This window comes from Rhodnius prolixus, unplaced genomic scaffold (genome assembly GCF_049639745.1).
Source record: "Rhodnius prolixus isolate KJV_2025 unplaced genomic scaffold, Rpr scaffold_27, whole genome shotgun sequence".
Lineage (NCBI taxonomy): Eukaryota > Metazoa > Arthropoda > Insecta > Hemiptera > Reduviidae > Rhodnius > Rhodnius prolixus.
In genome coordinates this window covers 664243-685890 of record NW_027411607.1, presented here as the reverse complement: position 1 = coordinate 685890, position 21648 = coordinate 664243, and the positions used below count along the sequence as shown (strand labels likewise).

At 41.1% G+C, this 21648-nt stretch overlaps 3 protein-coding genes across 3 annotated transcripts; all 3 read left to right on the top strand.

The window, feature by feature from the left end:
• The first annotated feature begins 13020 nt into the window (after positions 1–13020).
• On the top strand, positions 13021–13953 carry LOC141455151 (uncharacterized). The gene has a single exon (XM_074130008.1). It carries the CDS (start codon positions 13021–13023, stop codon positions 13951–13953), a length of 933 nt encoding a protein of 310 aa, XP_073986109.1.
• Positions 13954–14370: 417 nt separating this feature from the next.
• Positions 14371–15033, top strand: LOC141455150 (uncharacterized). The gene has a single exon (XM_074130007.1). The coding sequence runs from the start codon at positions 14371–14373 to the stop codon at positions 15031–15033; it is 663 nt and encodes a 220-aa protein (XP_073986108.1).
• Positions 15034–15354: 321 nt separating this feature from the next.
• Positions 15355–15882, top strand: LOC141455149 (uncharacterized). Its single transcript, XM_074130006.1, has one exon. The coding sequence runs from the start codon at positions 15355–15357 to the stop codon at positions 15880–15882; it is 528 nt and encodes a 175-aa protein (XP_073986107.1).
• Positions 15883–21648: the final 5766 nt, after the last annotated feature.

Genomic DNA, 21648 nt, shown 5'->3' with positions numbered 1-21648 from the left:
GAGTTGGCACTTGCTGGAATACAGACGAGGATTGCAAATTTGTAGAAAAACCAGTTTCCTTCTTGCTGACCTGCGACTTTTCTTGTCTGCGGCCCATGCGGCGTATGTATGTTCATTCATATATTAAATATTTTGTTTTATAAAGAGTTAACTAAAGATATGTGTCAAAATTATTACATTAATGACACAAATAAGTTACACTTTATGCAAACTATAATGAAATTGAGGGGGCAGCTAATAAATTTAAACTATAGAGTGAGTCGTACAAGCGAGAGTCACCTCTGTTCAATGTGCAATCTCAATGCAGTTGAAGATTTATTGCATTATGTGGCAGAATGTCCAATTCTTAAAGAATTTAAAATCCGGTGGTTCAATAAGAAAACGTTGACAAAAACTGAAATAATAAGTTACTTGAATGGGCAGAATAATTGTTTTAATCGCCTTTATTGGTACCACTTGGAGGCGGCTAACTACAGTTTTTGATTTCCAATTATAATTTTTAAATTTACTTTTTTTATGAGAAGAATATTTATCCTTATTTTTATAGAATTTTGTGGATTTCAATAATTAACTTAAATTCCTTTATATTATTTTTGCGATTGTTATTTTAATTTTCAGTTTCGAAGAATTTTTTGTTTATGTAGTAAAAAGAAAAACTATGTTTTCAAAGATGAACAATATTTGTATATAATTTTTGTAAGTGTGGTCAACCTTTGCAGACGGACATAATGTCCATGCATTGTGTGGTTTTTCTTAGTTTTCTGTTCATTATTATTTTTATATAATTTTCTATCGTTATTGTAAATAATAATACACATTATTATTATTATTATTATTATTAAATATTTTGGTAAGTAACTTTATCCGACTTATTGTTATTATAGCTTTGTTTAAGTAGTTTAGTTGTCTTATCTCTCTGTGAGTGTGTGCGTGTGTGTGAGTGTGAGCTTGAGTGTGTGTAAGGTGCTCTACAGAAGTGTAGTTCGTACGAGGTGGTGGCCGGCCTACATTGGTGTCAGGTGTGGGGTATCGTCGGAAACCCGTAACGTGCCGATTGACCAATCTGTTGGATCCTCGCTAGGAGTTGCGGCTCCCATGACCAGAATTTTCTTTGAGCGACAATTGTCCGTTGGCAGCATTGGTTGTTTGGACGTGGTGGGGATGGTGGCCAGTGCAAGGCAGAAGTTCAGTTGCCCTTGGGCACCTCAACAGAGACGGTATTGCTGACTGACCTTGTGTGCTGTGCGTCGGTCCGCCAAATTGATGGCGTCCTTCCGCCGGAGGAACATGGGCCAGTGCTAATGAGGAGAGATTGTCTGTTAAGAATTGGACTTTAATGGCCATATTGTTATCATTTATTGTACCTTCTGTATCTGACATGTATGTAAGTCTTGTACATTCATTATTAAGAGAAAATTACTTGCCACCCCCGTCTGGGGTTCTGATGGTTCCAATAATAATTTATGCCAGGATACCTTGTATGGTATTTGTAACTATAGAGAATAGAGAATTCTCTGTGCACAGCCCTGTACATTTAATGCATTGTCAAAACTGTATCCTTTCCAATACCGTGCCTGGTATTAGCGCTAAAATAGAGTCAGAACTCTGTCGTTATATTAATTGTTCCTTGAATAATTATCCCCTATACCTTGTCTAGTAATTAAGGAAGAATTAAATATAGAATTTATACATTTTGTTAAGTGCATTGTAAGTTGTCATTTATTCTTTAATTGTAATATAGACTTTATTCCTTTTGTTAAGTGCATTGTAAACGTTGTCATTTATTCTTTAATTGTTGAATAAACATTAATTACATTTTTTACTAAGGGTATTTCAAGTGTTGTTGGTGTCCCCCTCCTCTGATCCTTCTTTGACTAAATTAAAATTGGAGTGGTCGAACACTTTGTTTTATATTAATTCCCCCCCCCCCCCACTATTACACTCCTTTTCATGGTGCCGAAACCCGGGAACCACTTGAGATACCTTTAAATATAGTTAAAAAAAAAGAAAAAGAAAGTTATATTATTGTTAACCTGTCAGACATTGGTTTTGTGCATGGCACATATTAGTTTATTCTCCTTGGTTATATTTATGCCATTAAGTTGTTTAAACGTCTGGTCTATTTTTTGTTAATTATAATTCATGAAAAGTTAATTTTTTATTTTAAACTAAAACATATTCAGTTGGCAGTCTGTATATATGTATGTTGTCTGACAGTCTAGGCAATGTCTGTCTTTGTCCATGTTTTGAGTTTTGCCTTAAAGGATAGACTTTATTCGTTTCGTTTTCTCGTGCCCAAGACAGAATTAATATTCTTAAATCTTCACGAGTTCTAAGAGGAACAGGATTTATGGTTCATCCAGATCTTCCTGTGGCAGCCAGAAAGAACCAAGCTTTCTCTTTTGAGGCGAGAAATTATGAGAGTTAATAACAAGATTAATGTTAGGCTACGTACAAATTTCCTTTGGGTGGAAGGTCGTAAATTTACATGGTCATTCCAGGAGGGTTTACGTTTTTCGGATGATGACGGAGTTGCAACCCTAAATGCTATGGTAGGAGGGAACTTCTCGCAGTTCATAAATGCTCTTCGCACTGACAATCTACAGCAGAACTACTTTGATACTACAGCTCCCGGTCCCTCCAACTCACATCAGCCAGTGCAGGTTAAATCGTCCTGAGGTTCTTCTGCCGTTTGTGAGAACACTTCTATCAGTTTACCGATTAATATACCTTTGATTTCGATTATTTGTTATAATATAGCTGGTCTAAAATCCAAAATTGATGATAGTTCTTTTCTTAATTTTTTAAAAAAACATGATTTATTTATTCTTTTAGAAACTTTTGTAATGGAGGATTCGTTTGATTTTTTTAATAAGTATTTTTCAGATTTCAATCTGTCTTGGGTACCAGCGAAGAAAGTCTCCAGGCATGGTCGAGCGAGTGGTGGTAAGCTTTACGCCATAAAACGTTCATCTCATAATATTTCTTTTACTTCCATCTCAAATTACTCGTTAATCTGCATTAACAGAGATGGTGTTTTAATATATGTAGTTCCCTTATATTTGAATTGTAACAGCTGGGATCAGGATTTCTTTTGCCTTCAGGAAGTACTCCAGGTTATTCCTTCTACGAATTTGATACTCTTGGGAGATGTTAACGTCAGGGTCGGCTGCTTACAGTCTCCTCCTGTGGACTTAACTTTAAATAATATTAAATGTTCTCACATGAGGAAGTCTAGAGATGTAACGGTGAGCAGCTATGGTTCTAAATTTCTTGAACTCGCTGACGACTATGGTCTCGTGATTTTAAATGGCCGTTTTCCTGACGATATGGAAGGAGAATTTACGTTTGTGGGTGCGATGGGGTGTTCGGTGATTGACCTATGCTGCGTTTCGTTGGATTGCCTCCCTTTTATTAATAACTTTGCCATTTTGCCGGAAATATTTTCTGATCACCTGCCGCTCTCCCTTTCAATTTCCTCCGAATGTGCTGATGACAGTCTGATTTTACCTTTGCTTCCACAGCTAATTTGGAGAGATAATGATATGGAGGTTTATAATATAGCTGGTCTAAAATCCAAAATTGATGATAGAAATTAACAGCATGGTTCATTTTCCTAGAGAGCCAGAAATGTGTGCAAATACCATAAGGAATTGTATCAAAAGAGCTTGCCCTCATAATTCCTCTTCGTCTTTTTTTAAAGATCGCCGTAAAAATCTGTGGTTTAACTATTGCTGTTTTAAGGCGAGACAAAAGTCGTTCAAACTTTTGAACCTTTTTAGAAGAACTAATTCTATAATTGCAAAGAATGTTTATCATGAGACAAAAAAAGTTTATTTACAGATTTGCAAAGACTCTAAAAGTGAGTATTTTTCTTCTTTCTACGCTCAATTTAAAGCCGCCTCTGATTCCAAAGAGTTTTGGAAACTTGTTAATCGTCTTCGTCGAAAAACCTTCGTTTGTGGGAATATCCCGAAGGAGGAGTGGGTTATGCCATTTCAGAAATATATTGAACCCTCTACAGTGTCTCCTACTTTATTTGCAGCCCCATTCATTTCTTCATCTATTCTGGATTCGCCCTTCACACCAGAAGAACTCATGCCTATTCTTACTGACCTCAAGTCTAATAGGGCTCCTGGACCTGATTGTATTATTTATGAATTTTATAGGTTCTCTCCTTCCTGCTTTATTGACAGACTGCTGGCTTTTTTCAATTATATTTTTGACTTAGGCCTACTGCCTGATTCATTTGGCCATTCTATTATATTTCCGCTTTTCAAGAACGGCAACGTTAATGAGTTAAATAATTATAGGGGCATCTCTTGCTTGGATACTTTAGCCAAAATTTTCACAGCTCTTCTTTCTAGACTAAAAAAATTCGTGAAAACTAATAACTTGTTATGTGAATTCCAAGCCGGGTTTAGACGCGTTTACTCCGCAGTTGATAATATTTTCATTCTTATTAACTTAATTAACCTTAAGCTACTAAATAAAGGCCAAAAACTATATTGTTTCTTTGTCGATTTTGTCAGCTTTTGACACAATAAATCACAACTCATTATTTTTAAAATTATTCAACTTAGGGGTATCGACCAAATTTATCAACGTAATAAAGGCAATGTACGCCTCTGCAGCTTCTTCAGTACTTACTGCTGATGGGATATCTGAACCTTTTCGTGTGAGTTCAGGCGTCAGGCAGGGCTGTTTGTTGAGTCCAATTTTGTTCGCTCTTTTCGTGGATGATTTGCATTTGCTCTTGGAGGAGGGAGTGATAGTCGACAGGGTCAGGATTAACGTATTATTATATGCTGATGATATTGTTCTCATAGCTGATAATCCGATTTCCCTTCAAAGAAATATTAAAATTCTCGGTTACTATTGTGAACAGTGGAATCTCACTGTTAACCTTAGGAAATCTAAAATAATGGTTTTTCGGAAAGGCGGTAGATTGTCCTCTTCAGAGAAATGGTTCTACAGAGATCAGCAGATAGAAATCGTGAATAGGTATAAATATCTTGGTGTTATCCTGATCCCTCGATTGTCTTTCCTTCCTCAGCTTGAGAGTAGGATTTCCACAGCTAAACTGGGCGTAAACACGGTTTGGTCCAGTTTTATACTCAATAAAAATGTCCCTTTGGATGCCAAACTTCAAGTTTTCAATAGCGTGTCGCGGGCTGTCGTGTGTTATGGTTGCCAAATCCGGGGGTTTCAATCCTTTGACTGCTTGGAAAAGTTTCAACGTTTTTTTCTTAAAAAGTTGTTTGCTCTGCCTTCTTGTACTCCCAATTATATGTTGACCATTGAAACTGCTTTGGACTCTATTCATTCTTTTACACTGAAGTTGCATATTAAATACTGCCTTAAAGTCTTGTCGATGGATGATTTCCGTCTTCCTAAGATCACCGCTCTTCAAATAATAAAAAGAAATGCATTCTGGTTTAAACACTGGCGCTCCCTATCTCGTCTTTACAATTTGAACTTCTCTGGATCCTTAGAAAGTTTGCCTAGTTGGAACGCTACTCTCTCTGGGCTTGTGTCTCAAATCGAGGCCGCCCGCCGTGGGGAGGCTGTAGATCGCGCTTTGAGTACTGACCGTCTTCTTCTCTACAGAGTATTGATTTCTGAGCATAGAGTTTTGACTACAATGTCTTTTTTTAATCATATGGAATTCCGTGATCTGCGTTGGTTTTTCAAACTGAGGGGTGAGTTACTTTTCCTGAATTACAGACCTTGGTTACAAAGAGATCCAGATGTCGAGAGGTGCTCTCTATGTAACTCAAATGTTCGAGAGGACTCTTACCACTTTTTGGGCGAGTGTTCTCTTCTGTCGGAACTCAGGCTATTGTATTTTGGCAAAGGTTTCCTTAATACAGGGGAAATTTTAAATTATTTAAATGACAAGGTTTCATGCCGCATCCTGATTTCTTACGCCCGCCATGCCTGGAAAATAAGGTTTGAAAGGATTTCAGACATCTCTTAGTATTTTTTATTCTTTTATTTAATTTTGATTTGTTTTTATGTTTTGCTCTATAAATTTATTTAAGGGATTCTCACATATATGGTAATTTGTATTGGTGTGTTTATATTTAGGTATATTGATATTATTTTTAATTTAATTCAAGTGGTTCTTTTTATTTATTTATTCTGTATTTTTCCTTTTTCTTATTCTTTTATTTTATTTCAAGTGATATTATACTATTATTTTGTTATTTTGATGTGTAATCAACGTAGTAAACTCTGGCAGACGGCTTTTTGCCATGCTTTTAATACTTGTTCATTTTTTTCAGTTTTTTTTTTTCTTTACTTAAGTTTTACTTCTTTGTTAATTTATTGTTTGTACATTTAAAAAAAATAAATAAAGTATTATTATTATTATTAGACTTTATTCCTTTTGTTAAGTGCATTGTAAACGTTGTCATTTATTCCTTAATTGTTGAATTATCCTTCTTTGACTAAATTAAAATTGGAGTGGTCGAACACTTTGTTTTATATTAATTGCCCCCCCCTATTACACTCCTTTTCATGGTGCCGAAACCCGGGAACCACTTGAGATACCTTTAAATATAGTTAATTTTAATTAAAAAAAAGAAAAAGAAAGTTATATTATTGTTAACCTGTCAGACATTGGTTTTGTGCATGGCACATATTAGTTTATTCTCCTTGGTTATATTTATGCCATTAAGTTGTTTAAACGTCTGGTCTATTTTTTGTTAATTATAATTCATGAAAAGTTAATTTTTTATTTTAAACTAAAACATATTCAGTTGGCAGTCTGTATATATGTATGTTGTCTGACAGTCTAGGCAATGTCTGTCTTTGTCCTTGTTTTTAGTTTTGCCTTAAAGGATGTTCCTCTTTGGGTCTGTACCTTTTGTAATTTTTGAACTTTATCGCACTATTGATCTTCAGTCTATAAGTCATATCCCTGCTGTCCCCCTTTGTTCAAGTATCCTCGTGGCCATTCCCTTAGTCAGTCAGTCAAGTTTGTCAGTCAGTTAGTCTAGTTTTCCCCTGGCCATTCCTTTAGGCAGTCAGTCAAATTTCCCATGGCCATTTCCTTAGTCAGTCATTCAGCCAGTTAGCCAAAATTTTCTCGTAGCCTTTCTCTCAGTTTGTCATTTAAGTTTATCCATGGCCTTCCCCTTAGTCACTCCGTCGAGTTTCTTATGGTCATTCCCTTAGTTAGTTAGTCAAGTTTTCTCGTGGCCATTCCCTTAGTCAAATTATCCTCGTAGCCATACCTTTAGTCACTCCGTCGAGTTTCTTATGGCCATTCCCTTAGTTAGTTAGTCAAGTTTTCTCGAGGCTATTCCCTTAGTCAAATTATCCTTGTGGCCATTCTCTTAGTCACTCCGTCGAGTTTCTCATGGTTATTCCCCTTGTCAGTCAAATAGTCAAATCTTCCTCACGGTTATTCTCTCAGTTAGACTGTTAAGTTTATTCATGGCCAACCCCTTAGTCACTCCGTCGAGTTTCTAATGGCCATTCCCTTAGTTAGTTAGTCAAGTTTTCTCGTAGCCGTTCCCTTAGTCAAATTATCCTCGTGGCCATACCTTTAGTCAGTCAGTCAATTTTCTTGCGGCCATTCTCTTAGTCACTCCGTCGAGTTTCTTATGGCCATTCCCTTAGTTAGTTAGTCAAAATTTTCTCGTAGCCTTGCTCTCAGTTTGTCATTTAAGTTTATCCTGGCCATTCCCTTAGTCAAATAGTCAAATTTCATCATGGCCATTCCTTCAGGTTGTCAGTTAAATCAATTATCCTATGGTCATTCCTTAGTCAATTAGTCAAGTTTTCTTATGGCCATTCCCTTTGTTAGTCAGTCAGTCAAGATTTTCATGGCCATTCCCTTAGTCATTTAGTCAAATCTTTCTTCATGGCTATTCCCTCTGTCAGTGCGTCAAAATTTTTATGGCCATTTCCTCAGTCAGATAGTCAAATTTTTGTCTTGGCCATTTCCTCAGTCAAACAGTCAAGTCTCTTGTGGCCTTTCTTTTAGTCAATTAGTCAAGTGTCCCATGGCCATGCTCTAAGTCAGTTAGTCAAGTTTATCCATGGCCATTTCTCTAATCAGTCAGCCAGTAACTTCCTTATCCCTGGATTTTCAGTCAATAAGTCAGTCAAATCCCTACGCCTACTTTCTCAGTCAAATAGTCAATCAGTCCTCTTAGTCAGTCAGTCAGCCAGTCAGTAGTTTCCCCAGGGAATTAGTCAATCAGTCTAAATTTGAAAGGTTTCAGTATCAAGTCAGCACCGTTTAACCCTCGTACGAGTCAACTACGGGAAGGAAGAGCGTTCCACCACCACTGGCATCGCACGCTGCTGGCCTTTCATCAATGTCAAGATTGCATCTCTACCTGATGCCAAGGAAGTCTATTAATCGCAATTAAGTGGCAAGAGTGGCAGAAGTCTGAACTATGTCAGGAGCGACCAGGGGGCCAGTCAGCAAGCTCTTCCTGCCCCGAAATCAGTGAGTGGAACTCTGGCGAGTCCACTGCGGGGGAGGATGTTGGATCCTCGCAAGGAGTTGCGGCCCCCCTTGACCAGAATTTTCTTTGAGCGACAATTGTCCGTTGGCAGCATTGGTTGTTTGGACGTGGTGGGGATGGTGGCCAGTGCAAGGCAGAAGTTCAGTTGCCCTTGGGCACCTCAACAGAGACAGAACTGCTGACTGACCTTGTGTGCTGTGCGTCGGTCCGCCAAATTGATGGCGTCCTTCCGCCGGAGGAACATGTGCTAATGAGGAGAGATTGTCTGTTAAGAATTGGACTTTAATGGCCATATTGTTATCATTTATTGTACCTTCTGTATCTGACATGTATGTAAGTCTTGAACATTCATTATTAAGAGAAAATTACTTGCCACCCCCGTCTGGGGTTCTGATGGTTCCAATAATAATTTATGCCAGGATACCTTGTATGGTATTTGTAACTATAGAGAATAGAGAATTCCCTGTGCACAGCCCTGTACATTTAATGCTGTTTGGTTCCCCAAAAGTGGCGGCCCCCCAGACTTGGTTTTCTAAAGTATGCCATCTGACGGTTGGCGGAATTGGGTGAGCACCAGGAGAGGGGGGATGGGCTGGCAAGTGCTGTGAAGCTAAGCGTCTATGTGTGTTGGCCATATTAGCGTCTCCTTTTTGCGTTGTGAGAAGTTTTATGGAAAAACTGTGTTTCAGTTCACCAATTTTTTATTTCAAACTGTTGGACTATTTATATAGAGATTTATTAAGAACCTTTGGAAAAACGGTGGCTCTGTTCACTAATTAATTATCTCAAACTGTTGGACTATAGGTATAGAGATTTATTCAGTTAGGTAATTATTATAATCATTTTTCCCTTTTGTTTAATTATATAAGTTGTTTCTCCATTTGTATATTGTCTTATACTTTAAGTTTAGTGCGTGTCAAGCACCTTAATAATTATAAAGTCATTTCTACAGTGGACCCGAAACGTTCAATTATTGGACCCCGAGTCCCCTGAATCAGTCAGCCGATGCCAGCAGCTCTCCACCATTTTTAGATCTCTGTCCCAGACAGTGGATAAAGAGGCTTGGGAATAGCTGCGGCCGTTGGCGACGGAGTACAGTGCCCCTCTTGCCTTGGCGCTGTATGATTGATGATATTTTGTTCATACGACGTGTTGGCATTAATTGTAAGGTTAAATGGTTGGCCTACTATAGCCTTAATTTCTTTGTTATATTTGTTTGTATATAATTGTTTATATATTCCTTCATATCACCTATTGTTTAATTATAAAACTTAAGCGCCTTGCGTACAGTATTATTTTAGCTTTGTTTCTTATATTAGTATACCTAATTAATTGTACTTTTTCATTTTGTCCTTTCCATATGTACTACTGGCATTAGCTACTAAGTTATTTAGTCTATTTTAGTCATTTAGTCTATTTTAGTCTATGTTAGTTATTTTGTCTATTTTTTCCTTTTTTTGTATTGTGCTATTATTTTTGACAATTGTACATAACTCTCTTTCTCGCCAGCACAACCTGCTTGTTTAGCCTTCCTGTCCAACATGGAAGAATCCACTGAGAAGTCTACCCCTCCCCGTTCTCCAGTTCCCATCCCCCCTCCGTTGGAGGAAACTCCGCGATTGCCCATCCAGTCTGAGGCCAGTGGGGATCTCAATGTCATTAGATGCCGCCACCTCACTGCCAGGCTGGATCAATGGACCCGACATGTTCAATTGTTGGACCCAGAGTCCCCTGAGTCAGTCAGCCGATGCCAGCAGCTCTCCAACATTTTTAAGTCTCTGTCCCAGACAGTAGACAAAGAGGCTTGGGAATGGTTGCGGCCCTTGGCATCGGACTACAGTGCCCCTCTTGCCTTGGCGCTGTCTCAAAGCCACGAACAGGCTGAACTCGCCCACCTTTCTATTGTCTTGCCGATTTTGGCGGCTCCCCCTCCTTCCATTAAGTCTGCCTCGGTGTCTGTCTCTTCCCACACTGGCGCAGTTGATGAGTCTGTAGTGGAGCTAGCCAGAAGGCAGCTGCAGGAGCTCATCATTCCTAAGATTCCGGTGTTTGAGGGGGATGTGTTGACGTATGGGGATTTCAAACGGAATTTTCAGGCTGAGATTCATAGACTAGCCCTCCCTGCAGCCAAGCGGCTGCAGGCTCTTCGGTCGTGCTTGAAAGGCCCCCCCTTGTCCATTGTCCAGAATGCCACCTCCACTGAGGAAGGATACCTCTATGCCTGGGAGACTCTGGACGCCCGATATGAGGGAAGGTTGCGGGTCGCCAGTGCTATGGTGGACAACTTCCTTCACTTCCCAGAGCCTCAGCCCAGCATAGAAGCGTGCATCGCCTGGCTGTCAAGCAGACAAATTTTACTGGACCAGTGTTCCATCCCTCACCCGCTTGATTTTCTCCTTTGCCACATTACGTTGTCCAATTTGGCCCCCGGTCTACAAGAGGAATTTAGGAAGAAGTACCTAAGATCCTTTGACGAGCTGCCTTGCAGTACTCAGGTGCTGGATTTCCTAAAAGACCAGGGGGACCGACTCTCTCCTACATTGTCACCAAGGGGGATTCCCCCTCCTCCTGTCCAGGCTAGTCCCAGCCCTAGTCCCACGCCTCCTTCCCATCAACCAGCTTCCACCCCCTCGCCCAGTCAGGTTAAACCGTACTCACCCAAATCAGTCCGTTTAGTGCCTCGTCCACCACAGAGACCTTCATCATCTTCACCTCCTCGAAGGCCACAGCCTATCCCTTCTACTCCTCGTGCCCCAACTTCCTCAACCTCTTCCTCCATTCAGTGTTACTTCTGTGGGGATCCACATCGCCTGTCTAAATGCGCTCACTACGTTAACTTGTCAGTGAGTGACAAGTGGGATTTGGTCACGGAGAAGAACCTATGTACCAATTGTCTTTCCATCTATCACCCGGCATCCCGATGTCCTTGCCAGGTCGGGTGCGCGAAGTGCCATGGAGAGCATCATACCTCCTTGCACCCCCTCCACCATCTGCCAGCCTTAGTCAGAGAAGAGCCAGTGCCCCTGGAATTCCCACATTGATGTCCCTGCGAACCTCTCGACCCTCGAGGCCCAAATCTCCTCCCAAAAGGGTACGCTCCCAGGACTTACCTGAGTCCCCGCCTCCCTTCCCAAGACGCTCCCTTCTTCCTCCCAGCTCCTTTGAGCCTCATCTGCCTCTAGGCAAGGTCAGGGACTCTGAGTCTCGACCCTCGTCGTCTTCCTCGTCCGACGAATTGCCCCCCGTACATCCTGTAACTTACTTTGGACGACATCCAGCACCCCCTCCCCCGCCGGAATTATAGATTCTTGGCAGGCGCGATTCTCCTCCCTTGTCCACTTTTGCGTTCTGCCGTCGCAGACGCTGCCGTTTGTGTCACTCGGCAAATGTTCCATGTCAGTCCATAGTCAAATATTTCCCGTCCGATATGTCAGTTTCCCCCACTGCCCTGGTGTATCTCCTTGGAGGAGATGGCCAGTGGTATCGCGCTCGTGCCCTGCTGGATTCAGGCAGTAAGATAAATTTGATGTCCAAGACATTCGCTAAAGAAAGTAAATTGAATTATAACCCCATGTCAGGTGGGATTCGAGGGATAGGAGGCAACATCGCCACCCAAGTCGTAGGTCAAGTTTCTACCAATTTGAGGCAATGCCCCCCTTTTTCCCAAATCAAAGTCCCTTCCGCATAGTCACCAAAACCGTCCCAGATGCACCGTCCTCTTATTTCCCTGTTAAGGACTGGCCGCATTTAGCGGATAAACAGTTAGCCGACCCAACCTTTAACGAACCGAGTCCGGTAGACGTAGTATTTTCAGCCTCGGTCTTTGATGCCATCGACCTTAGTCAAATAATCCGGGCACAAAATGGTTCCCCCAACGCCCGATTGACAACTCTTGGCTGGATTATGTCTGGCCCCTTGAGAAGCTTTCCCTCGAGGAGGGTTTGTTTTCACTCTTCTGTCAAGGACAGCAGGTCCAACTCCAAGTTATATCGGACCTATTATAAAATTTTGTTCAAGCATAAGTATGGTCAATTACCAGCCCCTAGGGCACCTGCTAACCAGTCTAGCCCAAAAACAAGCCTTCGGCCGAAACCCCTCTTTGCCAGTCCGAGTCGGAACCAATTGCTCATTGCAATAACCCTAAACTCCTCGTGCAATCGGAACAGTCAGGCCCCTCTAGTTTGTCTTTCTCCTCTGCTCAAGCCAGGTCTACTCCCCAAGAGGAAGTCATCCCTCAGCAACCCACTCCTCCAACTTTGGCTATCCAACTTCCGCCCCCGAAATCTCAACGCCTGATTAGAACACGGCGGCCGCTGCAAATTTGTAGTACCTTTATTCCTCAAACTCTTCCTCCCACCATGACTTCTGCGGGGGTTACTCTCTCCGAAGGTTCTACTCCACCTGTTGGTCCCTCTCTAGTCACTCATATGCCGGTAATTCCTGCCCTGCCCACGGTACTCCGACTCAGCTCGGGTATAACCCCCCAATCTATATCACACCCCCTGACTTAGTCTTGTCACGCCTGATGGAAAAGATGTTCGCCTTGGAGGAAGTGTCGGAGGTTTCGCCTCTTACCCCCGACGAATTGAAAGCTGAAGAGTGCTTCTCGAAGTCACATTTCCGACTTCCTGATGGTCGTTTTTCAGTAGCATTGCCACTTAAGACTAGTCCTTGCTGCCTAGGCGAATCGAGAAAAATTGCCCTAAAACGTCTACTCCAAATTGAGTCTCGTCATACAAAATCCCCACAGCTCCGTACTCCCTATGTCGAGTTCCTGAAAGATTACTTAGTGTCTAACCACATGGAGTTAGTTCTTCCACTCAAGTTGGGTCAAATTTCTTATTACATACCCCTTCCCGCTGTCCATCGCCCAGATGACCCCCCGGAGAAGATTAGAGTTGTATTCAATGCCTCCCAGAAGTCCTCATCAGGCGTTTCCCTCAATGAGCTTTTACTTCCTGGTCCAAAATTACAACTCGACATTTGGAAGGTCGTTACCCGATTCAGGACTGACAGGTGGGTGTTCACTGCTGACATTCGTCAGATGTTTCGGCAGATACAACATCCACCTGAAGATAGAGACCTATTGCGTATCCTCTGGCGATTTGACCCTTGCCAACCGGTTCAGGAGTACCGATTGTGCACGGTTACTTATGGAACCACGTCAGCCCCCTACCTAGCATGTCGAGTACTCCAGGAATTAGCTCTCACCTATCAGGCCTCCCTTCCCTTGGCATCAGAAATACTACGCGACCGCACCTATGTCGACGACATTTCTGGAGGAGGCCCTACTCTAGAAACAGCACTGCAATCTAGAGATCAATTAATCAAGTTATTGAGTCAAGCTCAAATTGAACTTAGAAAATGGGCATCAAATCACCCGCAATTGTTAGATAAAATACCCTCTGAATATCTGCTTCCGGCCATGTCCTCAGTCAGTTTAGAAAACGATGAGGAGTCACAATAGAAGATTCTCGGACATTGTTGGAACCCTTCTCGAGATTACTTCCATTTTCTAATCCGTTCCGTTCCCAATGTTCAAACTAAAAGACAATTAGCCAGTCAGATTGCAAAAGTTTTTGACCCCTTGGGATGGCTGAACCCCATAACAGTTTTTGCTCGTGCAATATTTAGAATAGTCTGTCAAGCCTCCTTTGATTGGGATGATCCCCAGCCCTCATCAATCGTCCAGGAATGGGCTCAGTTCGCTGTCTCCCTGCCTGACCTGTCTAAAATTCATATACCTAGATTTTTGTCTTTACCCAATCCTACGTGTTATTTAGTGGGTTTTGCTGACGCGTCTGAGCGAGCCTATGCGGCCGTAGTTTACCTTGTGTCCCAGTCTGAGGACACTGTCATTAGCCTGGTCATGTATAAAGCCAGAATGGCCCCCATGAAACCGGTCACGCTCTCTCGTCTGGAGCTTTGTGCGGCCCACCTACTTGCCCTTACGATTAACAAGGTCAGATTACTTTTCCCTCAGATGACCACTCAGAACATCCTAGCCTTTTCGGATTCTACCATTGCCCTGGCCTGGATTACAGCAACGCCACCTCCGCATTGGAAGGTGTTCGTGGGAAATAGAGTAGCTGCTATCTTTGAAAAAGTACCCGCCTCGCAATGGTTCCACATCTCCTCCTCACAAAACCCCGCTGACTGTGCCTCACGTGGATTACGACCTCAAGAATTGGTGGGTCGCCAGTTATGGTGGGAGGATCCCCCTTGGCTGAAATCAAACCACGAGTCATGGCCCCTTGGGCAAGTGAGTGCCGATTTGTCTGACCCTGTCATAGGAGCAGAAATTCGCTCCCAGGCCCTCAATGTGTCAAGTGTAATGTCCTGCCCTGAGGAATTAGAGACTAAATTCTCCAGTCTATATACTCTGCAGAATGTAGTGGCCTGGTGCCTGCGATTTGCCTACAATATTAGAAACCCAGTGCATCGTAGGTCGAGTCCATTGAATGTAAAGGAACGTAGCGAAGCCCTGCGAGTTCTAATAGTCCGAGCCCAACAGCACTCGCTGTCCGAGGAGATTGAGGATGCTTAGTCCCCCAGGCCCAGACTACGCCTCGTCAAAACCTTAGGCCTATTTCTGCACACTGATGGAGTGCTGCGAGTTAGAGGGAGACCCAGACTGGCCGATGTCCCCGAATCTCCGAAGCACCCTGCCTTGTTGCCTTCGCAACACCCCTTCACGGCCTTGGTCATACAAGATGCCCACATATCCAACCTCCACGTAGGCCCCACTGCCACTCACGCATTTCTGCGGAGTGGATATTGGATTGTCAATGGTAAGAATGTTGTCCGCCGACAATTGGGAACCTGTAACAAATGTTTCAGCATCAAGCCTACACCCTTCAACCCGCTCATGGGTCAACTGCCAGAAGGAAGAGCCAGCGCCTCACCACCCTTCACCACCACCGGTATAGATTATGCAGGCCCATTCAACGTCAAAATTGCTTCTCTGCGTTCAGTCAAGGTTCTTCAGTCTTACCTTGCCATTTTCGTCTGCTTCTCAACCAAGGCCATACACCTGGAGCTAGTCACAGACCTCACCACGCAAGCATTTCTGGCGGCTTTGAGCCGCTTCGTTGCCAGGAGAGGCGTGTCAAGTCACATGTGGTCAGATAATGGCACTAACCTTGTCGGGGCCAAAAGAAAACTCAAGGAGGTATACACTCTACTAAAAGACGCCAAGTCGCAGGAGGTCATTCAGAGAGAGTCCAATAAACGAGGCATTGAGTGGCACTTCATCCCTCCTAGAGCGCCACACTTTGGAGGCTTGTGGGAAGCTGCGGTTAAATCAACCAAAAGATTACTGAAGATCACGTTGGGCACCCAAGAGCGTACTATGGAGTGTTCCTTACTATCTTGTGTCAAATTGAAGCCATTTTGAACTCCCGACCACTTACTGCTGTGTCCTCCTCTCCAGATGATCTTCAGGTATTGACGCCCGGTCATTTTTTAATAATGTGGCCACTGACCGCCCTGCCAACTGGTGACTCCTTGACGCCGCGCACCTCCCTCAGGTCCAAATGGACAATGGTGCAGTTTACTGTCGGCCAATTCTGGAGGAGATGGGATCGGGAGTATCTACTTGACCAACAAGCCATGTTGAAGTGGCATTCTCCCTCCTTCCCGGCGACAGAGGGTCAGATAGTTACCATAGTGGACGACAACCTTCCCCCCCTGCAGTGGACGATTGGACGGATCGCCAGGCTCCACTGTGGAAGAGACGAAGTGACACGAGTGGCAGACGTTAAAACCCCGTCGGGTATCATCAGCCGGCCTATTCGGAAGCTATGCCCCCTGCCAACTCAGTAAGTGGATCTCTGCGAGTCCACTGCGGGGGAGGATGTTTGGTTCCCCAATAGTGGCGGCCCCCGAGACTTGTTTTTTCCAGAGTGTGCCATGCGTCAGTTGGCGCAATTGGGTGAGCACGAGAGAGAGGGGATGTGCTGGTCTGCAAGAAAAGCCAAGCGTCGCTGTGTGAAGGAATGTCGGCCATATTAGCGTCTCCTTTTTTTTTGTGTTGCAGAGAGTTCTATTAAAATTGGTTTTGAGTTAACAAGATCTATTGACAAATTGAACGTCAGTGCACTGAACAATATCATATTTAACCTGTTGGAATATATATCTATCTGTATAAACTTGAACAAGTATGTAATTAATAATAATAATAATGTTTTATTTGTAATAAAAAGAAAGTAAATACAATTAAATAAATAAAAAAAAAAATAAATAAATAAAAAAAAAAAAAACATTCTACGGCATGGAAGTTCCGTCTGCCGGAGGGTTGCACAAAATTAATAAAGCAAAATAAGCACTACATAAACAGACAGTAGAAAAATTAAATTAGACAGAAAAATAAATAAATAATAATAATAATAAATAAAAATTAACAGCATAAAAAAAATAATAAAAATAATAACATTAAAAAATGAAAAAGAAATAAAACAGAATATCTGATTCATGCTAATCTAAAGAAAATTATATAATACATACTTTGAAAAAAGAAAGTAAAATACATTCATCAATAAATAAAATAGGAAAAAAAAGAAAATTATAGTATTCTGGAAAAAGCAAAGAAAATACATAAATAGAACAATAGAAAATGAGAAATACCTACAAGATGGCAAAAATAAAAACATAAAGAATTTAATATAAATATTGAAGTTAAAATATTTGGATGAAATTCACACAAGCCTTGAAGGGAATAATACTATGATGGCCAAATCATACGACGGCGATAATGCCAAGCCAGTCGCGCAAAGTCTATTAAGCGTTTGCAATCATTCTCAGAAGAGGCGTTTAGAAAGGGTATCAGCGCTGATGCAGGAAAAGGGCTAAAGCCAAGGCACCGCACCCGCCGTTCGCTAAGGGCAGTACACTCGCACAGAAAATGATGCAAATCCTCCCTCACAATCGGGGCACAAAGAGGGCAGTTAGAATTAGGACGGTCAAGCCATGGGATGAGATTTAAATGTAAAAGCTCACATCTGAGCTTAAATAACCATTTCAAATCGTACAGATTAAGAGCTAAACGGCACTCAACCTCAAGACAGAAAAGTTTAACATCGTAATTGAGTTCTTTATACAAGAGAAACCTGTCAGAATCCTGAGCAAGCCGTACACATTGTTCTGTATGCCGAACCTTAATAGTATCTAACAAAGACCTGAGCTGCCCTTGCCAGAGAGAAACCTGATCCAGAGAACTATCAAACCTACAGGTGTATCTTAGCGCCAGCTCGCACCAGTGCCTGAACCAAAAAGCATTCTGATTGATTACCTCGATTGCCAGAATACGTGGTAAACGATGAGAGGGAAGATTTATAGCCCTAAGACAATATCTAAAATGTAAATTTAAAGTAAACACTTTAAGAAGATCTAAAGAAGTTTCCAAGTAAATCATATAGTTAGGTGTGGAGGAAGGTAACGAAAACAACTTCTTCACGAAAAACCGCTGAAACTTCTCCAACTGCTCATACCTCTGAAAACCCCAGACCTGGGCCCCATAGCAAACAATGGAACGTAAAACGGCATCGAACACTTGTTTCTTTGCATGAAGAGGGATCAGTTGCTGAGCGATGAAATTCGACCAATTCCTATTAAGAGCTAATTTTGCTGCTGAAATTCTTTCTTTCAGGTGGTATTCCAGGGAAAGGCGAGAAGAGAGCGTAACGCCAAGATACTTGTAAGAATTAACCATCTCCACTGGCTCACCCCTGTACCTCCACCGATCTGCAACAGCCAGCCTACCCTCCCTTCGAAAAACAATTTTCGACTTGTCGAGATTAACAGTCAAACTCCACTGTTCACAATAGATCGCCAACAGATTAATGTTTCGCTGCAAAGTAACACGGTCCTCCGCGAGAAGAACAATATCATCCGCGTACATCAATACACTAATACGACGACCCCCAATACGCACGCCACCCTCAAGCACCTGAGGCAGGTCATCCAAAAAAGAGCGCAAAAAGGAGCGGGCTCAAGATACATCCCTGACGAACACCAGATTCAACAGGAAAAAACTCGGAAATACCCTCTCTACCACGAACAGCCGATTCAGCGTCGGAATAAAGACTTTTTAAGATACGGATAAATTTTGTTGAAACTCCAAGATTAAACAATTTCAAAAATAAGGCCTCTCTTGGAATACTGTCGAATGCAGCTTTAAAGTCAACAAAAAATGAATATACTTTATTACCTCTTTTAAGAAATTTAAGCTTAATAATGTTTAACAAAACAAACAGGTTATCAATTGTAGAATACCCTCGCCTGAACCCGGCCTGATACTCACTAAGCAACGCATTGTCTCCAACAAAGGATTCCAATCGCTGAAGTAGAAGACCAGTGAAAATCTTAGCAGAAGCGTCTAAGCAGGATATGCCTCTGTAATTCCGGACATCATTAACATCCCCTCGTTTAAAAAGCGGAAAAATGATAGATTTACTGAATGAGGTTGGTGTTGCGCCAGTTTCAAACATGAAGTTAAATAAAGATAAAAGGCTATCCAAGAAGTTATCAGGCGCATACTTATAAAACTCATAAGACACTCTGTCAGGTCCAGGAGCCTTATTATTTTTCAACTTACTAATAACCATCTGTAACTCACGGAAATCAAAAGGGAGATCCAAAGTACTAGAGACAATGTAAGGTTCAGCATACAAAACTGACAACGCATCCCCTGAAGGGGTAAGCAAACTGTGGAAATAGGCTACAAACTTAAAAATATCAACATTATTACCGCATGTAAAGTTTTTACGTTTAAAGTGATTTGTTAAATGCCAAAACTCTCTGGAATCATTTACTGTTTTAAACTTGTCAGTTACCATAGAAAAATAAAGTTTCTTCTTTCTGATACACAATTCTTTATAAGCCGTATTTGCGAGGAGATAACTAGATTTGACAAGATCAGAACTGGTAATACGGAAAAGATTTAAGAGGGCGAAAGATCTGTTTCTTGCACGAAGACATTCCCCATCAAACCACTCCTTTTTACGAATAGTTCTGATATACTGAGATACATTAGGCGTTATAGCGGAACTTTTAATGCAGTTCACTAAAATATTTAAAAACTCTTGGCTGTCCGAGGGATAGTGTGGAATATTTTTAACAGCTAGCTCTAAAGAATTTCTATACGTATTCAAATACTTATCAGACCAAACTATTTGGGGTACAAGGGGCAAAACAATATGGTTCGACGTTTCTATAAGAGATATCTTTAAAAGAAGAGGTAGATGGTCAGAAAACAATTCAGCTAATACTTGAAAATCCAAAACACAAGAAATATAATCAATAGGGAAACAGACAAAGTCAATAACAGAGGAACCCGTACTAGCAATGTAAGTAAATTCCCCCTCCATATCACCAGGAACTCGCCCATTCAGAATTACGAAGTCATAATCATCACACAGATCAAGAAGATTTGATCCCCTTCCATTAATAACTCTATCCTTGGAACTCCTAGTCAAGTGAAAAATTGGGTTATCTAAAATCAAATCAGATGGCAAAGGCTGAGAATCCGCTATTCTAGCATTAAAATCACCGATTAAAGTGAATTTTAAATGAGAATTTTTAGAGAGAAAATTAGATAAATTTTGAAAATCTGAATCCCAAGAATTATAGTTTAAATATACTGGCAAGATAAACAACTCGAACTTACTTTTAAGATATATCACATTTACACCATCAATGTTAATAAATTTAACTAAATTACGAGAAAGATTAGAATTAATTGCAAACAAAGTACCACCCATTGCACGACCATACCGCGCACGCCTGGTGGCAGCAGACCAACACAGACTATAACCATCAAAGAACTTGCTATAATAATTAAATTTATCTTCTGTAATAAAAGTTTCTAACAAAACAAAAACATCATAATTTTTAAGAAAACTTATAAAAGAATTAGAATTAGATAATTTCGATTTAAGGCCAGCTACATTATAACAAATAAATGAGATGCTATTAGTAAAACTAGCTTCTATACTTTCACGCACCTCACACACTTTCGACTCTAGACAGACAGCACTCCGTCATGCAGAAACAGCAATACTCTTCTCTGATGTCTCCATTCCTCCTTGAGGATGTAAACCATGTCGTTTAGCTCCCCCACGATGAATATCCGCCACTAGTATGTCTCTGAAATTTCTCTCCACCTGCTCTGTAAAATCTTTACCAATCATCCGCTTTAGTACCACAATGCCGTCTGTTCCATTACACCTTAAGCCATCATCCATATCCCATACAAATTTTTTATCACGATACAGAAAGTAGTTATCTCTCATTCGAACACGAGCATTTTTATCAATTTCCATAATCTTCACTCTTGTCTTCCATAAACAGCCTCTTTTTCTTCTTGTACTACTGGCCAAATCCTTATGAATTACAATACCACTTCCTTTCAATTTCTTTGTTTTCTTCAGAATATCATATACTGCCCCTTCATTATTAAATTCCGCTATAATCATCTTATTTACCTTCATCTTATACGCTCTATATAGCTGTAAATTCTCCACACCCAGCACCTGTACACAAACTTCCTTCACTAATTCATCTGCATTTTTATTCTGATGATCTTCAAGACCTCTGAATATTAAATTCCTAGATTTATTTTTATTAATTAAATTCTCAACGAGGTTACTCATATTCTTTTCTCTTGATTTCATCTCCGTAATTTCTTTTTTCAAATTAAGATTTTCCACCATAAGAACATCTATTTTTTCTCTAATGATTTGAAATCCTCACGTGACGGCAATGACAAAGAGAAAGAATTCAGTTTAGTGTCCAATAAAGCACTAATATTTTCTAAATTTAATTCCATACCTCTTTTTTCAACTACTGTATCACAAAACGACCTTCTCTTAGCTAATTCTTCTGGCGAGCTTCTAGCCCGTCTTCTTTTTGGAGTTGTCGATACTTGTGGTGAAAAATAATTATCCGTTTTTTGTTCGTTTTTATTCATGAAGTAGATATAATAATTACGCGACCATATAAAAATATGCTGGTTATAAGTGAGTTGTAATAGCTGGCTGAATGGTGCGAGCGAGACAGAGATAGTACCCCCACTACTAATTCACCAATCCACCTGTACCGCACTATTATTGAACACAGTTTAAACTTCACCAAATATCAACAAATAAACCCCTCCAACTTGCTT